Source organism: Xiphophorus couchianus, chromosome 19 (genome assembly GCF_001444195.1).
Source record: "Xiphophorus couchianus chromosome 19, X_couchianus-1.0, whole genome shotgun sequence".
NCBI classification, from domain to species: domain Eukaryota; kingdom Metazoa; phylum Chordata; class Actinopteri; order Cyprinodontiformes; family Poeciliidae; genus Xiphophorus; species Xiphophorus couchianus.
The window spans coordinates 6,444,816-6,459,137 of record NC_040246.1 but is presented as its reverse complement, the minus strand read 5'-3'; the positions used below and the strand labels follow the sequence as shown (position 1 = coordinate 6,459,137).

At 40.5% G+C, this 14,322-nt stretch overlaps 1 protein-coding gene across 2 annotated transcripts; it reads right to left on the bottom strand.

The window, feature by feature from the left end:
* Positions 1-9,163: 9,163 nt before the first annotated feature.
* On the bottom strand, positions 9,164-13,653 carry pccb (propionyl-CoA carboxylase subunit beta). Of its 2 annotated transcripts, XM_028000046.1 has the most exons (15): positions 13,366-13,652; positions 12,614-12,733; positions 12,463-12,531; positions 12,325-12,381; positions 12,125-12,238; positions 11,803-11,913; positions 11,418-11,526; positions 11,195-11,315; positions 10,899-10,980; positions 10,690-10,813; positions 10,498-10,605; positions 10,308-10,408; positions 10,083-10,181; positions 9,904-10,003; positions 9,164-9,808 (listed from the first exon to the last, which is right to left on the bottom strand). In XM_028000046.1, exons 1-15 carry the CDS (start codon positions 13,612-13,614, stop codon positions 9,687-9,689), a joined length of 1,686 nt encoding a protein of 561 aa, XP_027855847.1. In that variant the 5' UTR covers positions 13,615-13,652; the 3' UTR covers positions 9,164-9,686. The 2 variants fall into 2 exon arrangements, with proteins under 2 accessions (XP_027855847.1, XP_027855846.1); XM_028000045.1 differs by having other exon boundaries at positions 12,325-12,531; positions 13,366-13,653.
* Between the last annotated feature and the right edge of the window lie 669 nt (positions 13,654-14,322).

Below are 14,322 nucleotides of genomic sequence, written 5' to 3'. Positions count from 1 at the left end.
TGTTACCTTGGACAAGCCCTGCAGACGCCCAGTGTAAAGAGCCTTTTTCAATAGATCGGAAAAGATTGAGCTGCTTTGCCCCGAACGGGGAAGCTGAGGTGCAAAGAGCCCAACAGTTCAGAGTTTCTCATAAATCCTTTATTGTCACTATTTAAATATCATATTCATTGTTCCAGGTAGGGGAAGCCATGCTTTGCTGCATTTTACAATGAACTTGAGTTTTATATCCAGACTATCAAAGACGGAAAATAGCTATTAAAACAATTGAACTCTGTACTGCTTTGAATGAACAGTTGGGAACCGAAGCCCCGTAGCTTTTTCTTCATCTTGAATATGTTTATCTGTATTTGTTTTTTTCTGGAGGCAGAACAAATGTTTCACTCTGTCGTTGTACAGTGTGTCTGTGAATAAAGTTTTTAAAAAAAACATCCCCCCTCCCCCACACCCAACAGACTTCTTGTGGCTTTGATGTCACAGTGATGTCACTCATCCTGTCTATGACATCACTGGCGGCTGCCTTTGTATTGCCAGATTCCACAGAGAAATTCATTTGCAGTTTGAACCAGAGAGCAAAGATGGAAGAAGAACATTTTTTGTTGGCAAAAATTAACAATTTACAGAAGAACTGCAGCAAGCTGCAGGAGGAGAACCAAGAGCTTCAGAAAACTGTGGAAAGTCTGAAGATTAAACTAGAGCGACTAAACAGAACGGACAAGACACACGACTGGCATAAGGAAAATAGCTTACTTCTAAAATCAAATGCATTTTACAAAAAACAAATCAGAAAAATTAATCTGGACCTGGAGGAAGAACATGCAACTATAGGCCAACTAAGATGTGATAATGAAGCCAAATTGAGAATAAAACATAAACTGGAAGAGGACCGGAAAAAACAGAGAAACATAGCAGCGGACAAATTAAGAGCAAAAACAGAAAAACTCGAGTGGCTAGAGAGAGAAAATGAAGAGTTAAATAAACAGATTGTATCGCTGAAGATTAAAAATGACAGGATCAAATCCAGGCTGGCGGAAAAAAGCAAAGATGTCCAGCAAAGGGAAGAACCAGTCAGGGAAAATATCCAGGAAGAGGAACTATCAGCATGTCAGAAAGTAGGGAGAATTTTTATGCATTTGTACGGTTCAAGTACGTTGGCGTATTGGGTGCCACCCTGGGTTTTTTTTTAACAGTAAAGGATATTTTGGGTTGCTGGAAACAGGATGTTTGTGGGATAGTGATGTGTTTAAATTAATTACAAATATAAATACTCTTGTTTGCTTTTGGAATTTGTGCCTAGTGAGAGATGTTTGCAGGAAGACATCTAAACGGGTCAAACTGGAAGCTGACACCAGATGGTCTGCAGCAAGAGTGATGACTGACGGATGATTAAGGGTCGAAGTTTATGAACCAGAAACAGAGGAACTGTACATGAGACAGGGATGCACAAGACAACTCCTTGTTCTGTGGGTTCATCAGTTCCTGCATCGTTTCTACAGAAGGAAATAAACAAGAACTCTGAATTTTGCATTCTACATTACGGCAGCTTGCAGGTGCAACACACCTGTGACTCAAGAGAACAGAAGAAGCAGCTGCTATGTGATTAACTCAAGATAACCAAATCCAGGGGTCTCAAACTCCAGGCCTCGAGGGCCGCAGTCCTGCAGTTTTTAGATGTGCCACAGGTACAAAACACTGGATTGAAATGACTTGATGACCTCCTCCTTGTGTAGATCAGTTCTCCAGAGCCTTAATGACCTAATTATTCTGTTCAGGTGTGGTGCAGCAGAGGCACATCTAAAAGTTGCAGGACTGCGGCCCTCGAGAACTGGAGTTTGAGACCCCTGAATAGGCTCTGTAACTAGGAAATAAAAAGAAAGTCTCTGGGAGGAGCTGTTTTAGAGCGGGTAGATTGTAACTAAAGCACGCTGCTGTCCGTTCTCCTTGCTAGTAAATCTAAAACTCACTTGTCTCTCTCTTCTTTTTCAGTTTGAGAATGCTTACGTAGATGAACCTGACATTAATTTGGTCCTTCGAAGCCGGATCCCAAGATCCTGAAGGATTCCAGTGGGTGAGACCGAATCCAGAAGGACCGTGCGCACGGCTAAACTCTTCAGAATGAGTTTAGATCCTTTTCCGGGACTGGTATTTGGTTTACCAGCTGGAATCTGACGCTTGACGGGACTCCGTTTACTGAGAGTAAATTGTCTTTTAAAAGAAAAGCGTGAATGAGTTGATGGCGTTCGCGTTAAAAGAAATCCTGTGTAAGAAACGCTGTGAATCCTGGGCTCTAACAGCGGAAACTAAACAGCTTTAACTTTATGCTGTTGTGGTGATAATTGGATGGCGGAGTCCAGCGAGCAGCCGCTTAAATCCGTCTTAAAAGTTTCATTCCGTAAAAAAACAGGGCGGCGGAGTCCTGCGTGAAGACGCTTCAGCTCCGGAACTGAAGTGTGATTGGAGGTATAAACACCTTTAGGTATTTTATCTCATTTAAAGTAGCGGGTTTGGAAGGAGCAAACCAATTGTGGATGCAGAGGCAAGAATCCTCCACTGGTAAGAGTCCAAGAAAGGATTACCACAATTGGTATTTTTAATTGTTACCCACTATAAAAAAGAAACCAGTTTTTAGAACAGCCTAGGTGTTGACAAACTGGTCTAAATTGTTTAAAATGGGTAAAAATAGCAGGAAGTGAAGAGAAGTGTTTCAATATGTGTTCGTTTAATTTCTTTTATAAATGAATTCATTTAAATTGTCCGGAATGGTAGCAAAATAACTGCAGTACTGGAGAATACACAGCAGATGGCGGCATAGCAACCATTGAACGAATTACTGCTTTATAGTTCAACAGTAAATGTAAATCAAAAGATTAACAGCAGTGAAAATATTGGGAGTGTGTTGAAGGGCAGGACCCTGATAAAATAGAAAATATCTGAATAAATGGATAGTAAAGTACAGGTTAAAAGGTTAATTAAATACTAAAATAGAACTATAGGATAAAATAAAAAACTAAAGAAAGAGCCAAGAAATTAAGGAAACAGAAGATTGTGATAACAGTGTGTTGGCAAATAAATAGATGACTAAATGAAACACTAACTAAATAAATAAATACAGGAATAAGTAGATGAATATAATAAATAAAAAAATATCTGAAAACTGGAACAAAAGTCATAAAGGAAAACAAGTAACAGACAGGAGTGTGAAACACAAGAAAGGGGAATATGAAAGTGTTTTTAAGAAGGAAAAGGATGAGGAAACTTTAAACAGTTAAAGTTTCATAGAAAGAAAAATAATGATGAAAACTACTAGCTCATGGTTTGCAGGAATTAATAAACTGAGTAGTAGGTTTGGTAAGTAGGCATATGTGGTGATTTAGAAATAAGGAGAAAGGCAAGTGAGTCAAAGTAAGAGAATGGAAAGATGATTTGAACAAATATCTAATTAAAATGATCGTTGTGTTCAAGTTGCTCTCATAGCAGTTTGGAAGAACTTAATAACTGGAAATAGAAAATAGATCTTATAGAGAAACAGCTAAAATGCTTTGCATGGTCCAAAGGATGTTTATAAAAATCTGAGTAATAATTATGTAGAATTATAAGAATTAAAATATTAGATAAGAATGTTAATTATTCTTTGCGCAGATTTAAAAAAAAAAACAAGCTGCAGCTGATTCTGGACATCTTAACATTCTTTTAATAATGAACAAAACTTTATTAAGATAGAGAAATATTAAATCTACATGACTTACTTTTAATTGATTCAGTGAAACTAAAATTAACTCTCTTGGTAAATAGTAATTGATCAAACAGAGGAACACATAGCCTTCATGGATTTCAAATGCACCATTAGCTCTGCTCCTAAAACTTTTATTTTTATTGCCAATATAAAACAAAAACAAATGTTTGCAGTCCAGTTTAAAGAATCCAAAACAGATTACAGTTTCTCTGGCTACAAGATCAATGTACCAATGGGCTCTTTGCACCTGCTGCGCTGACGTCACGTGCTCATTCATCCGACACATTATCAGAGTCAAACTGTGTTTGCTGCAGCCAGGGCCGCAACTACATATTTTTGAGGTGGATGCGAACATCATCATTGTAGCCTAGCTTAAGCTAACCTGAATATTTACAAGTCTCTTGCTGATACACGGACATTTCTTACCTTCTGTCTTTCAACCACTTTGAAAAGCTTTTCTTCGTCTCTCCAACATCTTTATCCTTCCCCCTCTTCCGTTTTCTGTTTTGGGCCCCGGAGTTTTTTCTGCGCCCCATCTTTAGCTCCCTGTTGTTGAGGCATTACTACAAATTTAAAAGAAAACAAAACGCGCCTCAGCCGCTGCCCAAGCTGCCTGTATGGGAGGGGGGCGCCTAATCAGTGCTGTTCCTCTGTTATTGATCATTTCATACACAAACAGCTGTTAAGTACATAAAATGCTGACTATATGAAAAAAATTCCCCACATCGTTTTTGCGCCCCCTCTAGTGCAGCGCCCCTATGCGTTGCATACACTTCATAGCCACCTTTTGCGCCACTGCTCTCCGCCATTCATTTTCACACAAATTCCAGACATCCGCACCCGCCATCTTTCTTTCATCGCTGTTATTACTGTGAGTGAGGTAGAGATATGAATCGCGGGACTATCGGAGACGACAAATAGCCCTCTCATACCCTTCAAGCGGTTTTTGAATATGTACGACGGTTCCCGAACGGGAAGGAGTTGTTCTGAATGCTTTTTTTTTTTTTAAGTCAAACTGGCTGGCTCAAACAGAGGCTGACGGTGCAATAATATTAGCCTCCTTTAGCTTTTTCTCTCAGGTACCAGGAAGTAGTGTGTTAAAACCTTTCCTCACTCCAGCCAGCATTAGCCTTTTAGCTTAAATAAGCTATTGGCTATTTTTCTTACTTATTAGCCATGTTTAGTGTACTGAAGAGAGGCCTGATGAATAAATGCTACCGCTGCGGGACGAGCTATATAAGTTTCGCCGGCAGCTGCCGAACCAACTCCGGAATCTTGTCTCGCCGTCATGTTTCGTGACTGAGGGAAAGACTGGACTCGGTCAGAAACAACACAACAGGCTCCCTCTCAGATAATCTGATCCTGGGTGACCAAACTGAGAAAAATATTTTATCTACAAACACACAGTAAATGCCAACGTTTGGCCGCAACCGGCCAAACGTTGCGGCCGGTTTGGCCGGTTGCTATAACTAGCAGGCTAACGCCTGCTAGTTATAACGGTCACAGCAGTTATAATGGAGATTAAATTTGTCGCATAAAAATACAAATTTATGAGAAAAAATATACTATACCGAACATTACCCAAATACCAACATGGCAATGGTGCCTATAACGGTGACTAATTAAGTAATTTAACCCTCCTGTTATGTTGTGGGTCAAATTGACCCGTTTTAAAGTTGTTTTTTTTTTAACTGTTGGAAGTATTTTTTTTCTGCATGAAACCTTTTCTATTTGTAATAGGTTCACTCTACATATAAATTGAAAATGTATTCAATTTACACAGTTGCAACCCCCTGCATCAACTTTATGCATAGATGCTGTTCGGGTCAATTTGACCCAGCAGTCAAGTTAACGTGCAAAAAAAAAAGATTTTTTGAAAATTCCAATTCTATATGTTTCCTTGCAGCTATGAACCACATTTCACCCCACACACCCAAACACAACACACCACCACACACATTCATGCACATGTGGACACACACAAGCCCACTTTCTCACTACTCTCTTTACTTCACTAGGAAACTGCGAGAAAGCAGGTGTTCATACAACTGTTGACGGGAATCTTTTCTGTTCCTGTGGACTAACTCCATCCACACTGAGTGGACACTCAGCAGAAGTGGAGGAAAACATAAATACTCTCTGCATGATTCATTTATCTTGATTTTAATCAATGGGTCAAGTTGACCCTGAACAGTATATGTGTCTCAAGTTAAATTATAAAGATCACCCATTGAAAAAAAAAAAAAAGTGTAATATAAATTTTTTTTACCAAAGATCAATTTCAAGGAAATTATTGTTTTTTTGTGTGTCTAGGTTTTTTTCAGTGAGTAGATGAGTTAGTTGTCGTCACTGATCCTTAATTTCTGAGAAATAAAAAAAACATCATTGCACAAATATTGATTGAAATGGTTAGTACTGGAGTTAATAATCAGATACAAAAATGTTTTGGAGAAAGTTTTTGGTTTCTGACACTATTATGTGATTGAACACTCCCCGAGTCAAATTGACCCACGAACATTATTGCTGTACCTCAGAAACGAACATAACTGGAGGGTTAAATAAATCCAAAATCACAAAGGCTCAAACAACAATCTACCGACGTAGATCAAAACCCAGTACAAATTTGTCCAAATCTCACACATAAGTTACACGAAACACTACAAAACTACTCTCAATATATTTACAGAACATTTTAAAGAAGCTGTTTTTGTGGCCTCATAAGAGTGGTCTTTTATCCTACCTGTGGTTCTCTTGAGGTATCTCCAACGCCTCTCCCCCAGAAGCTCTATAGACCTTCTTGACGACAACCGGAAGCTGGATTTGAAAGGGCTAGGGCACTTCCTGTTTTGGTGTCTTCTAATGTTGCTTTTGTCAGAGGAGAAGTTGAGTTTTTAGACTCTATCTCGGTCTCCAGTGGTGATTCAGGATTTCTCGCCGTCATGTTTCGTGACTGAGGGAAAGACTGCCTTTTTATCGCAAACTTCCCCAGCCGGAGAAGTTTGTTCTTTGGAAAAATCTGAGAAATCATTCCCTAGGAGGGCAGTCTCTACGTGAGTATTGTCCTCTGAAAACTCGCTGCAAATTTCCCCGGCGTTTTCCCTGGCCAGAGAAGTTTGCTTCCCAGCTGGAGAAGGATTGAAAAGATAATCATTGATAGTATCGTGCTCAGAGACAGTGCACTCGTCCTGAGAGCTAAGATTTTTCTCGGAGCAACCTTCCCCAGCCGGAGAAGAATTGAAAAAATATGCATCAAAAACATCATACTCGGTGCACTCGTCCTTAGAGCTTCGTGTCAAATTTAATACCAGGAAGTAGTGTGTTAAAAACTTTCCTTTACCGTTGGATTTAGGTGTTGCCGGCAGCTGCCGAACCAACTCTGGTATCTTTTCCCACCGGCCCTCCGAGCGGCAGCGCTCTATCTCGGTCTCCAGTGGCGATTCAGGATTCCTCGCCGTCATGTTTCGTGACTGAGGCGTACTCATTTCAAATTTTATGCCAGGAAGTAGTTTGTTAACAACTTTCGTCACTCCTGTAGTTATCAAATATCCAGCGCCAAAAGTCAAGGGAAAAAACATTGTGGCTAAGATCTCTTCCATATTAAAACTCCTTGCAAAACACCGTGCTAAGGGTCAAAGAGTCGTTTGTAAATTACCTGATGTTTTGAGATTGAAGCATTCATAACCTCAGATGTTCATCTTAGAAGATGTCATAGCTACAATGAGCTCACTGTAGCTCTGGGGGAATGTCTTGCTTCTGATCGTTGCTATGGAAACGGTCAGCTCAGTACTGCATGACTCAAACTATTAACCCTTTCCAACTGCGGCTTAAAAACGTTAATAATACTTGACTTAAAAATATCTTAAAAGTAAAATTAAATGTAACTTACAGGCATTTGCTGCTGCTGTTGTAAAATGTGACAAGAAATTTGGCCTGCTTGGAGAAGAGCTACAAAGAAATAACTTTGGTTTAATAATTTTATAACTCTGTTACTATAGAGGAGGGCTGAGCTGGCAGTTAAAAAACTACAAAGATGGTGGAACTCTGACTGACTACAGAAGGAGGCTGAGCAGAATGTTAGAACTACAAACACGGCAGAATGTTTTGGGCATTATATAACTGATTTAACACAGCCACTGTTGCACATGGGATTAGTTTGGCCCTTTGAAATGAAGCTTACTGAAAATTTCAAAATAAAAGCCTTGACAATTTTCACATCAAGTAATTGCTCTTTTAGGCATTATATAACTGATTTAACCCAACCACTGTTATACATGGGATTAGTGTTGCCATTTAAAATGAAGAAAATTTCTAAATAAAAGCCTCAATATTCCTCTCAGGTTAGATATTAACCTGTATTATCTTTACCTCTCAGGTTAGTGCGCTGCCTTGTGCAGCAAGGCAATGTATTAGCATTAGCACAAATATTAGCATTTCACTTCCTCCCACTATGAGCCTTTTCCCTAACATAAGCATTTTAGCTATTTAGCTATAGACAACCAGTGATGCTAGTGATACCCACATGCTACTCACAGCATTCATGCTAACATTAGCATTTTGACTAATTTTAGCTTATGCATTAATTTTAACGTACTGAATGTTGCAGGTCCATGTTAGTCAACATTCTTGTGATTCTCCACATTCTACTTTGGAATTTTTTAGCTAAGCTTAGCATTGAGGCTATTTTTAGCATCAGAATGCTGTGTCCAAACCGACCGGCACACTTTGGCAGACCCCGGTTAAATTTCTTCAGGAATTTTCTAGTTTTTGTTTTTAATTGCCTCCATGTCTGAAGAGCAAATTTTTATATTTTCATGTGCCAATGCAATGCCCCAGTTTTACCAGCAGGTTAGAAAGAGTAGTTCTGCAATGAGACACATTTTGAACTGTGAGCTAGTAACACAACATGGTGTCGACACATCCTTAAAAAGTAAGATTCACCTCTAAAATTAATTCCTGAAATGTCATTTATTTTATTTTTTTTTGCAGGACTTTAAATGTGAAGCAAACATTGAGTCGCACGCAGACACCTTGAGGCGGTTGAGGCTACCGCTAACTAGCTGCTAAAATACCCTTGCTAGCTAGCTCATATGCTTCTATGACTGATATGTTTATCACGTTCGTCCTCGCTACTGAATTACTTATGTTGATGCCAGTCCTACGGTACATACATTCTGTGCAAAAAGCTTGGCACTACAATATAAAATACGCAATTTATGTCTTGATACCTAGGTCTTACCTTTCATTAGTCTAGCAGTTTCACTAGAACGGTGTAGATTTGAGTTGGGCATGTATTTCGATACCACTCAATCCAACCATTTGAAAATCTACAACTGCAAATGTTTGGAAAATAAAATAAAATCTCTGCTTATTCATGTTCATCCAATAGTCTTGGAAAACCAGATTAGATACATAATGATAAAAATGAGATGCAGATACATTGAGATGATTTATTTTACAGAGGGAGCCAGAGAGAGAAGGCACAGTTTGGACTTTCGTGTCCTGAATGAAAGACATACATACATGTATTTTAAAGAAAAACAAAACTAAATACAGTACACTGAAACTCGGGACAAAAAAAACTATGTTTTTATAATTGTTGCAAAAAACGACTTTTTGTCCGGATAGTTTAGTTCAAAAACATACTTGATAACAGCCAATATGGCTGCTGCTTGAGTGTTTGATTATCTTCCTTTTATCCAAAACTTGTGCATCACAAACTTCCTGATATTAGTCATATAGGTGGCACCAAATTGAAGAACACTTGATTTTTTTTTGGAAAGATGAGTGAGGTGAAAAGGATCAGAATTTGGGATATTGATGCTTCCAGTGGAGTGGTAAACGAATACGACTACCATCTGCTTGGCAGGCTTCATGAGGAACCCCTGCAGTTCATCTGAGCGCAGTAAAAACAGGTGCTTTTACCATCGCATTGCTGTGCAGCCGGGTTGGAAGTGTGTCACAGAGGAATGTTGGCGTGCTTCTTCCACGGATTGACCTGCTTCTTGCTGGCCAGCACTTCCAGGTCGCTGCAGATCTTCTTACGGGTGGTCGCGGGCTCGATGATGTCGTCAACAAAACCTAAAGAGAACAGAGTTCAGATGGAGATGTTTGAGGTTTAAACACAATTAGCTGGTGGTAAAGACCACGTTGTGTTTTGCAGACAGCAGATTTACCTCTGACGGCAGCTGGGAAGGGGTTGGCAAACTTGTCCACGTATTCAGCCTCAGCTTCGGCCTGGTTCTCCTTTCCTCTGAAGATGATCTGAACTGCGCCCTGTGCAAACAGAAAGCAGTGAGTGGGTTCAAGAAATACATTGAAGACAAATGGACAGAGATGATGAACGGGTTGGTACCTTGGCACCCATGACGGCAACTTCAGCCGTTGGCCAAGCATAATTCACATCTCCTCTCAAGTGTTTGGAACTCATTACATCATAGGCACCGCCGTAAGCCTGAAAGGGAGACAAAAACAATGCTAAGGCAAAGAATGGCAATTTGGATTATCAACCACACTGCTTTTATTTCCGTCACCCTGAACTATTCTCTGCACACAAATGAGAAATTCTGTAAACACACACCTTTCTGGTGATGACAGTTATTTTTGGCACTGTGGCCTCTGCGTAGGCGTACAGCAGTTTGGCTCCGTGTCGAATGATGCCGCCATACTCCTGAGCCGTACCTGGTGGGAGTCATCGCCACAAGTTAAAGGGATGTCTGTACATTTAGATGCAAAATTGTTGTTCACCTCTTTTGTAGGACTAAGAATACCTGGCAGAAAACCTGGAACATCCACAAAAGTGATGATGGGAATGTTGAAGGCGTCACAGAAGCGAACGAAACGGGCTCCTTTTACCGAGGAGTTGATGTCCAAACAGCCTAAAGAACAAGACAAATGCATCATAGACTGAAGAATCAAACTTTCAAATCAACTTTCAGCTTTTTTGCTTAAGTTTAGCCTACCAGATGCTACTTTAGGCTGGTTACCCACAATCCCCACGGTGCAGCCATTCATTCTGGCAAAACCCACCACAATGTTTTTCGCGTAATTGGGCATGATCTCAAAGAAGTCCCTCTCATCTGCGATCTGGACAAGTGTGTTTTGGAAAGCTTTTTAAGTTTTGCATAACTAACACGTTACGTGTCGATGTGTGTTTTGTTTGTGCTCATACCGCGTGGATGATGTCCAACATGTCGTAGGCTTTCGTCGACTCAAACGGGACGATGGTGTCCAACGACTTCACCAGACGATCGCTGTAAAAAAGAAATAATCAAAAGCAACCCCACAGTATAATAACGGCAATTGGTGTATCTGACACCAAGGCCTTGAAATGTCTTAAATTCATTAAAGAACATGTAAGTTGGCCTTAAATACATTAATCACAGGTCTTAAACTGTGTGATGGAAGAACTATTTAATCTCCGATAGAGGTTTGGAGGTTTCATGTGCCATAAATGAGACAGTTTACCTGGGATCATGACACTCCCTGATGGGAGCTGGATCCTGATTACTAAGTGGAAGAAAATTGAAGAACTCCCGTAGGTTTAGCAAAGCCTCGACATCATTCTCAAACGCACGATGAGCCACACCTGACAACAGAGAACAACATGAAGGGAACGTTTTTATACGCTTTTGAGGCACTCGAAAATATGATCACGATCGTGAGAACAATATCTAAGCCAGGTACCGACCAGAAACGGTGGTGTGAGTTTTGGCTCCGCCCAGCTCCTCCTGCGTCACGTCTTCGTTGGTCACAGACTTGACGACATCCGGACCCGTGATGAATAGATATGATGTATCCTACTCACACACACACCCACACACACATTAAAGAAAACAGTCTGGTCAGACAAACTTTAGATGCAGTTTTAGTATGAATTAAAGAAAAATCAGCAATACATTTGCACCAAATTTTTGCTTAATATTATCAGCAAAGCAGTTGAAGTGGGGTATTATCACTTCACCCCAAAAGATGAATTTCACATGCATAATAAATAACCCCAAATTTCTATGGCATTCTTGATGAATGTGTGTAATCTTTCACCAGATCTGGCCTGGGCCTGAGCAGCCTCATACCTTAACCATGAAGGTGAAATCTGTCAGGGCAGGCGAGTACACAGCCCCTCCAGCACAGGGGCCCATGATGAGGGAGATCTGAGGGATGACTCCTGAAGCCAACACATTCCTCTGGGAAAGGAAAACAGCTGATTTTTATCTCTGAACCACAGGAAAGACGAGGAGGTCCGTCTGCTGCCAGGAACGAGTTCAAAGCTGGACTCCAGAATACGGTGCAAACAGGAAAGGTTTCTAAAGCTAATTTTGAAATTTCACATTCCATCATCAACCCAGATGTTGCCTATAAACCAAAAGAAGATGCATTTCTGACGAGTAAACATACCAGGAATATATCTGCGTATCCAGCAAGGGACTCCACTCCCTCCTGGATGCGAGCGCCTCCAGAGTCGTTCAGCCCGATTACGGGAGCGCCGACCGTCATGGCCTGATCCATGATCTGAGCACGCAAAGACAACAAAGCTAATGTTACAATGTTGAAGCTGGGAAAATGGTGTTTAATGGTGCAAATGGACGTTTGGTTACCTTGCAAATTTTCTGCGCGTGAGCTCCGGACAAGCTGCCACCGAACACCGTGAAGTCCTGGAACAAGCAAGAGAGGAGCAAATGATGGAGGGTCCAACAAGCCTGGTGCTGTGGCCCAACAAAGACCGTAGCCTGTACCTGACTGAACACATAAACCAGCCGGCCGTTGATCCTGCCTCGTCCGGTCACAACGCTGTCGCCGGGAAACTGAAACAGAGAACAAAAGGTGCGCGCACACGGTTAAGAATGAATCCTTTCTTCATGTGCGTTGCAGCTTTGTGAATTTTACCTTGTTGCCGTCTTGCTCCATGCCAAAGTCGGAGCAGCGGTGTTCCACAAACATGTCCGTCTCCATGAAGGACTCTGGGTCCAGTAAGAGTTCCACTCGTTCCCTGGCGGTCAGCTTACCCTGCAGCACGTGATGACAATATCAGCACAAATTACCGAAATCTCTTGTCTTTTTTTCATCTCAGGTAACAAATGACATTACAGTCAAAGAGTAGAAAAAAAAATAGAGAGAGTAAGAAATTCAAGTGGTCGAACTAAAAACGTCAGGCAGCTTTGTTTGCATTTTATATAATCAACAAAAAGAGACTAAAATGTCTCAGGCTCAGTCAGAGTGGAAAAAGAGCATCTGTGAACAGCAACTTTCCCCCTTCAACACTGCTGAAGAAAAACATCCCCACTGCATAATGCTGCCACCCCCATGTTTCACCGTGGAGACGGTTTATTCACTGTCCAGATGGACACTGTTAGTTTTCCACCACACACAGCATTATGCGTGTAGGTTTGCACACACTTACTTATAATACTGCAAGAACTTGCTATGATCATGCGTTATAAAGGCATGCATTAGAAATATGCTTTATTAACAAGACCAAAAAGGGATTTGAGCTATTTCAGCATTTTTTTAAAAAAGTGTAAGCCATAACGTAACCACTGAATCCAGAATGCCAAATATCATCTCAAAACGTCTGTATGCAAGTGACCCAGACAGGGAGGATGGAAAATGTTCCTTGGGTGTGTGTTTGCTGACTTTACCCTTTTGTGTTGTGCATCTATTCTCTTCTGACCTCCCCCGATTAGCGCCGCCTTCTGTTTCTGTTCGATCCTCTCCTTCACGGACAGGTGGCTGACCGAGTACCAGCGACAGTGCACCTGGAGAGGGATCTGTGGTGAGGACGCCGCTGCTGCTGCGCCATACTTTATCTGCGCTAAACTCCTCAAGGAGACCCTCAATCCGCTAAACAGCCCACAACTGCTACGAGCCACAGTGAAGGCCGCCATCATGCCTGTGCGTGTCTGTGATGACAGCAGGAGAAGAGGGAGAGACAGACACTTTAGCCAATGGCGTTCTGAGGGGTGGGTTCCGACAGCCAATCAGAAAGCACAATGTCACAGCTGTCGTGAATGGGTGAGACTATACCAAGGAATACGTTGGAAAACAGTTTCCGTGAAAGCAGCAGTTTATGAAATAAATATTTAGGCAGAAATGATCTAAAACAGATTAATAAAAACGTCAGAAAATTGTATTTTTATTAGTTTAATAAAAAATGATTTTCTTATTAGTAAAGATTAACTATGGTTTATTCATCTTTATAAAATATAAATATATACAGATATGTGTGTGTGTTAATTTAGTTGTAAATTAACCCAATATTACTAAAAGTGGCGAATTTCAGGGTCAGTTCATGTTTTAGTTGTTGGAGTTTCTCATCAAAAACTATTCACTAAAAAACAATTAACGTTTAAATTTCTGTTTGTTTTTGATTTTAAAAAAAAGAAGTTCTTTCAGTATATCTCAATTATGAATAATACTTTATTATCTGAATCTCTAATCTCAACATTTCAACAGTTAAGAATAGCCTAATTTCTTCCTTCCCTTCATATGTATGCATTTTTACTTCAATATATTACTTGGACGCTATGAAATCCAAACGAGCATATGGTTGTAATTTTGGCCCTAAAAATTTTAGAAAAGAGGAGAAGAAAAGAGCA

Coding starts and splice junctions, on each gene's coding strand:
- pccb (XM_028000045.1), bottom strand. CDS start 13,614: ATGATGGCGGCCTTCACTGTGGCTCGTAGCAGTTGTGGGCTGTTTAGC. Junction 11,914..12,124: donor GATACGCAGATATATTCCTG/GTATGTTTACTC, acceptor TTCCTTTCCCAG/AGGAATGTGTTGGCTTCAGG. Junction 10,182..10,307: donor TAACTGTCATCACCAGAAAG/GTGTGTGTTTAC, acceptor TCTCCCTTTCAG/GCTTACGGCGGTGCCTATGA.